The sequence below is a fragment of the Dermacentor albipictus genome, unplaced genomic scaffold (assembly GCF_038994185.2).
Source record: "Dermacentor albipictus isolate Rhodes 1998 colony unplaced genomic scaffold, USDA_Dalb.pri_finalv2 scaffold_13, whole genome shotgun sequence".
NCBI lineage: Eukaryota > Metazoa > Arthropoda > Arachnida > Ixodida > Ixodidae > Dermacentor > Dermacentor albipictus.
In genome coordinates, this window is record NW_027225567.1 from 4354437 (window position 1) to 4361037 (window position 6601).

At 47.6% G+C, this 6601-nt stretch overlaps 1 protein-coding gene across 1 annotated transcript; it reads right to left on the reverse strand.

Moving 5' to 3' along the window:
• Window positions 1–2149: 2149 nt before the first annotated feature.
• LOC135912972 (uncharacterized) lies at window positions 2150–3685 on the reverse strand. Its single transcript, XM_065445592.2, has one exon. It carries the CDS (start codon window positions 3524–3526, stop codon window positions 2285–2287), a length of 1242 nt encoding a protein of 413 aa, XP_065301664.1. The 5' UTR covers window positions 3527–3685; the 3' UTR covers window positions 2150–2284.
• Between the last annotated feature and the right edge of the window lie 2916 nt (window positions 3686–6601).

Here is a 6601-nt window from a genome sequence, read left to right on the forward strand (position 1 = left end):
AACAACAGTGTTAGGGACAAGATATTTCCGATGTATTCAGACTAAGTCGGGGAGACCGGGAAGTCTTTATCAAAGCAATATCCGTGGCTTGTCTAGCGATCTCTTTTAACATGCCAGCAGGCGAAATGAAATAACATACACTCTAATCGAATATTATTTGCCATTCGGACCGTATTCGACTTCAGAATTCACTATTAAAAATTATTGAATAGCCGTTTGCGTTCGAATGTAACGAATACCAGCACTTTTGAAATCTCGAAGGTGAGGTGCCGATGTAAGTGAGGACTTTTATTCAGAATGACTGTGCTTCTGGAGAATCGTAATTGTTGCGCGGAGGCGCACCAGTTCCTGAGAAAATTAACGCAAGGGTGCTAATCGGTTCTCCTAAACAACTTCCGAGCTGTCATTCAATATAAACGCCCCGTATTGGGACTAACTTGATTCGGGCAAGGAAGACATATTTTTTGATAGTCTTACCATAGCTGCAACTCATTAAAACTGGGTGCCCAATGTTGTACCACACTTTTCTTGTTTAACGAACACAGCATATCTACAAATATCTCTACGCGTATGTGAGGCATGCCGTTTCATTATCTGCTTCATTATTGTCCTTATGCGTGTGCACCGGATAACTGAAAGCAGCCGCTTGCAATACGGAAGCTACTTCGTTGAGCGGACGTACAGTCGCGAACGGCATTACATCTAGGTATGTAATATAAGATAAGCGTAACATGTTTTTCTCAGAAATCAGACTCGAGAAAAACTTATTTCGCTTACACCCCTAGAAGAAAGCCGAAGGACGCAGCTACCTTCTTTTTTGTTTTTTAATTAAACAAATGTTTGCGTTTTACGTCTGGCGATAGGCTTATGATGTTCTGTTCTCACCACCTGTGGTTCCTTAACATGCACCTAAACAGAAGTACACGAGTGCTTTTCCATTTCATTCACATCGAATTCCGCGACCTGGCTTGGAACCGTGACCTCGAATGTTGCAGCGAAATATTCACTATGCAGCCGCTACTTAAGTTACCGCGTCACTGTTTTTTTTTTTTACGGCGAAGCTGTTAAGGGCTGTTTCCCCACAACCGTGTCCGCGTGTACAAAAAAAATCCCGAAGATAGTACAATGCCGGGCCTACCCGCAGCGGTGGTGGCGTTCGCCATTTAGGGGCCCACATACACAGCTTCGCTGGTCATCCTTCTTCAGAGAGTGGAAGGGCAGCGAGTTTTCTTTTGTTCTTGTTGTTAAGCATGGATTTGACAAAGAATTTCACACCGGCTTACGGGCCAACGATTAGCATAAATAAGAGCTCCCTAAAACTGTTTTCGGCGCCTCAGTGCCGACCGCAATAAAAGAACCTGTGCCAATTACTCCGTGTTCTGTTATGCGAGGAAGACGGAAACATGAATGGAATGTTGCACTGCAGTTTTTTTTTCTTTTTCTATAAGAATACTTCTCGTAAATCTGAGTACAGGGTGCCGAATGGGGCCCATATGTTTTATTTGTCTGACGCGCAAGCAGGAAGCTCACATTTGTTTTTTTCCGCCTGCATGAAACTGATGAAAAATCTATGGATGAAAAACTATACGCAGAAAAATACAGAAGAGAGATACATGCTGCCTGAATAGCAAGAAAAATATTTGCTCTCCAATGGGAACCGTACAACAGCATCGTAGCATGAAAGCCGACACTGCGGCCGAAATGCACGCGCAGTCACTGAGTGGCATTATATATAAATAAAATGAAATAAAGAACAGAAAGAAAGGCATCTATTCGTGAGGCCTAAATACATGTCATGTCCAATTACAAACACCGTTTGAGCGGTCTGAACGCATGTACCAGCACGCGAAGTAGCACGAATGACCCTCCCGACCAGAATCGCCAGCAGTTTCCAACGGCGTGACCTTGATATGGCCCGATTCACTTCGATCGCACCGCCGCCACAGTATTTTTCCTCATCGCCCACCCATAGCCTCCTATATTTTTTCATGCCCGCTCACTGAGTGGGGGAACAAAGCGCGCCGTCCGTACCGCCTAGTTCATGCGCCCGCCACCAGACCGCGCTGCCTTCCCATACCCTGTCCCAGAGCAGACGACGCGACGCCGCCGCTTGCGCACGCGCTCGTGGAGACAAGTTTGGCGTTCGTATTTGAGATGGAATTATAAAATATATTCGCACGTTAAATTGATGTTCGTACACAATGTACAGTGGAAGTAAGCAACACAAAACATGTTGTGGAGAGCCAGCCCTTCACCAAAAAGCGCCGAACTGTGAGATCATAGCTCACAGTTTGAGGGTCTTTCGTGACAGCGGTTTTATTTCAAACACTTTAGCCATGTCGTGTTTGTCTGTCGCCTTCATTGCAAAATTTGTGAATATTGGGCGAAAAAACTTTGTCAGCAACAGTTGCAGCAGGTTCTCTTGGTGTCCTGGCGTCGAGCACATCAAAGTTTTGTGCTCGCGGAGTATTGCAGCGGCATTACTCACAGCCTCCTTCAAAGGCTGATTCATGTGCCTTCTTCTTGCGAGAAGAACGTCGATAAATTTCTCTAATGCGTAGAGAACTGCTAAAAGTTGTCCAGATGGGTAGATGAGTCCACCGCGGTCTTGGTGCTTTATCAGCGAGTCCGAGGGCGCCGAGGCGTTTGGCTTTTTTAACAGGCTGACGCACTCCTCGCAATTGATATTTTCTTGTACAACTCTTGCCAAGTAGCCGCCGACCATAGCCAATGCTGCGACATCTGGAGTAGGAAGCAGAGGCTGTCCTCGCTTGAGTCGCTCTGTGAGCTCTCTACATGCATCTGCAGGGAATTCCTCGCTGGTTCCTTCCCTTCTGTTTTTCTGTTGCGGCAGCGTTGACAAGTGATCGCTGCCTTCTGCTGCCATTACGTTGCTCGTACCAGCCGCCGACGCGATGCCAGTCTTCAGAGTCTTCTCAATACCTGACAGAACAGCTCGGGCATCCGTTTGATCATTTGACCCTGCTGACTTCCTCAGCCAGCCAAAAAACGACTCGATTGGGTCAGACGACATTTTTCTCGTTAAAACAAAGTGAAAGCGCATCTCTTCAAGAAGATATCGAATGCACTCAACATTTGAACGAGTTGTCATCACCAGGCCTTCGTAAGTCTCCTTGGTTAAGAAGTTCTTCGCCAGGCACTGGCTTTTGAGATCGGCCAGGTAGTCGAGGAAGCTTGTTTCAAGCCAGATTAACCGTTCATCGCTTGTAAATTCGAACTCCTTGCAATCGGCATTGTTCTGGTGTATGTGCTGGGTACAATTGCTCACGCCCATGAGCATGAACCAGCGGTGCACGGTGTCCATGAATTCAACGGTCGGTCCGACACCCGCGAAACTTGCGTCGCATGTGTGGCCCGCTTGCTCTTGCAGGAGCTTCAGTGCCGCTGTCACCGCAGGAGACAAAACTTGGATTGCTCTTTTTACGTTCATTTTTTCGATGTTTGTGGGGAACACGTGTTTTCTCGTCAGAAATCGAACTGGCTTTACAAGGCTGCCTTGCTGCATTTTGTAGAGGCTCTTCAAGTGGTTCGCCGTTATTTCGCCGCCTTTTCCAATGTCACGCGATAAAAACTGCGAGCGCACGTTTTTGACCAAGTGGCACTGATCGAATGCTAAGAAAAGCTTTCGATTCGGTGTTCCTGGGTGCTCAATGCAATGCGTGAGGCTTCCGTTGCATAGAATTTGGAACGCTAAGACATTGATTTTGTGGTTGTCGGTGACAATGCGCACGATGAAAAATCCTATGTTTTCAACTTCATTCAGGACGTGTCGCATGAGCGTGTGCAGCTCGCGGCCAGTGCAATTTCTCGTGAAAAATATGCCACGGGTATTTTAAACGAAACTGAAAGGCCGTTGAGGACGAAGCACAGAAGTGAGTTGGCTAGCACAGGCTCATTTGTTGTTTCCTTAGGAAAGCTTCCACCATAGTCTACTTCACCGATGAAGGCGTCCCTTTGTTTATGGTAAAGTAGCCTCTGTTTCACGCGCATTTCGTCGACAATTAAAGAGCACGCTCTGGCTTGCGATGAGGGATGAGAAGCGAGCTCGGTTGACAGCCTTTGCTTCGCGAGTTCCGTCACGCCGACTTCGCCACGTTATGTGCCCATAAAACGCTCCAGGGTGCTTCGACTGGGCAGCCGGAGAATGCCTGTAGTCCTTATGTGCTCGTATGCGCGAGTCGAGAGGTTACGTAAAACTACAGCATGGCGCACTGTCAGATCAGACCACGTTGGTTTCGTTTTCCCGAAATTCTTAACTTGTTCTACTAATACTGACGCAGCCAAGTCTTTCTCCTTCGCTTTCTCGACAACTTGGAGGAATGCATGAACAAAGCACTCTTCCTTGAGCTTTTGTATTTCTTGTTTATAATTGTCGACGGTATTCTTGAGCCGCTCAATATGCGCGTTTAAGTCTCGTTCTTTGCGTCTCCACTTTCGTTTGTCCACTGTCGAACCCGATAATTGTGAGGACACCTGCACTGCTCTGTCCATCTGCAAAGTCGCGGTGATGCAGTGCTCGCTAGCGCCGTTTTTCACGGGTGGCAACGGTTCGGTAGCGGTGCAGTCCACAGGTGACAAATCTTCAAAGACGACGTCGACAACCGGCAATTCGTAGAGCGGATGCGGACACGACTCCATTTGGTTGTCATCAATGACTGCTCGTCGCTTCGGCGGTGGTGGGTTGGCTAGCGCAGCAGCCTCGCGCTTTTTCACTGACGCGTAGCTTCTCTCTCTTTTTTTAGGAGGCTGCAAGTACGCCGGACATTCTTCGAAAATGCTGGGAATAGCATCTTTCTTAAGTTTCCGAATTTCGCAACCTTCCTTAAAGTCAGAGGAACTGAAGTGTCGGCTGCATACAGTCGAATAGCACGACGTCGTATTCGGCACCCAGTTTTCACGAGAAATGACTTTCAGCCATTTTGCGCACAGTTCCGGATCACTTGGTATTTCGTGGAACGATGTGCCCGGCGTCCGTTGTTTACTGGATGACTTGCAGCGTGGCACACAGCAGTACGGCATCTTGTCGGGCGCAGGACACCACGACCGATTCCACACTGCAGATAGAGAACTGATTGGGTATAAAAAAGAAAGTAACGCAAGGAAACGATAAGAACTGTGCATCGTAAATCACTGATCCTACACTAGTAAAGCAATACACGTTGCAACAACGCCAACAACTAACACGTGGTCGCGGAAAATCTAGTAAACAAACGGTCGCTTCATTTGTGTACACTGCTTACAAGTTCGGTCATGCATCCCTGATATTTCAAGAAAATATGTATATAAACATGCTGCTGTTGCAAAACGCATACGCTCACCTGCAACCAACACGACGGGAATCGCACAATTCTTGCTTGACGTATCGGTTAGGGTGCTTCGATGGGCCTCGACGCGTAGCTCGGTCTGGCATGTGAGGGCAGCATTTTAGGTAGTATGGGGTGTGAGCGCCTCTCGCGGAGAGCCGAGGCGTAAATCGAGGAGGAAAGGAGAGGGCAATGGACGGTCTCCGCGGCACCATTGCGCGGGCATGAAAAATATAGGAGGCTATGGCCCACCTCACTGCAAAGGATGCGCCGCCCCAGCCACTCATCCCAATCAACCGTATTCTAGTACACTCTAAGCTTACTTACGTTGTCGCTGGAGCGTCGTCATCGCCTCAGGTCCATCGGCATCATCGCCATCATCGGCTGCGGAGCTGGAACGCCTCTGGGTTTGGACGCGATGCTGGGCGCAATCCTTGGAGTCGAGCAGGGCCGGTGGCTGGATCGTGCCTCGCACGGGTCAAGTGATCATCAGCGCCATTTTGTGGTCATGCATTGCTCGTGGCACGCTGTCTCGGAGCTGCATCACGTGACGCGAAGTTGACCCGTTCATGACATGCTGCGTGTTTCTGCGCAACAAGTCTGCACAGCCAGAAACAACAACGAACCAAATTGATGCGCCGGTCAAGTTCTGCGCTCGAAGCAACAGGAAAGTAGGTGATGCCAGACTTAATTTTGGAAGTGAAACGAAGAGACTGCCATGTTAATCTTATCGTTTTATTTTGCTGATTGTAAACACAAAAATATTAACTTCGAAGTTTAAAATAATAAAGCCGGAAAATTCGTAATAACGATTGGTATTCATTCGTTATCTCATTCTGCAATTACAACTTTCTATATTAGTATTTTCTTTTGTATCTAACGCCGGCCGATTCATGGTTGATGACCTTTAGTGGGCTGAGTCTCAACCATAGGCATCAAAACAGACCAAACCAACCTGGAAGACGCGCGAAATCAAAATTACGTTTATTAGAATAGAAAGCAGGCAAGAGTCTATATTATACATAGACTCTTGCCTCTTGATATAGACTCTTGATATAGCGGGCAAGAGTCTAGGTTTATATTTAACGACAGTGCAATGAACAGGAAAGAAGAAAGACGCAAGATCAGAGACATAAGAAAAAAGTGTTTATAACGGTCTCTGTTTTTAAGGCTAAACCCCATGAGCGCAATTTTGTGCGCGACAGCGACCAGCGATGGCTTTGAGCGACGGATCGGGCCGTCGCTCGACGGCCCGATCCGTCGCGGAAACAGATCGC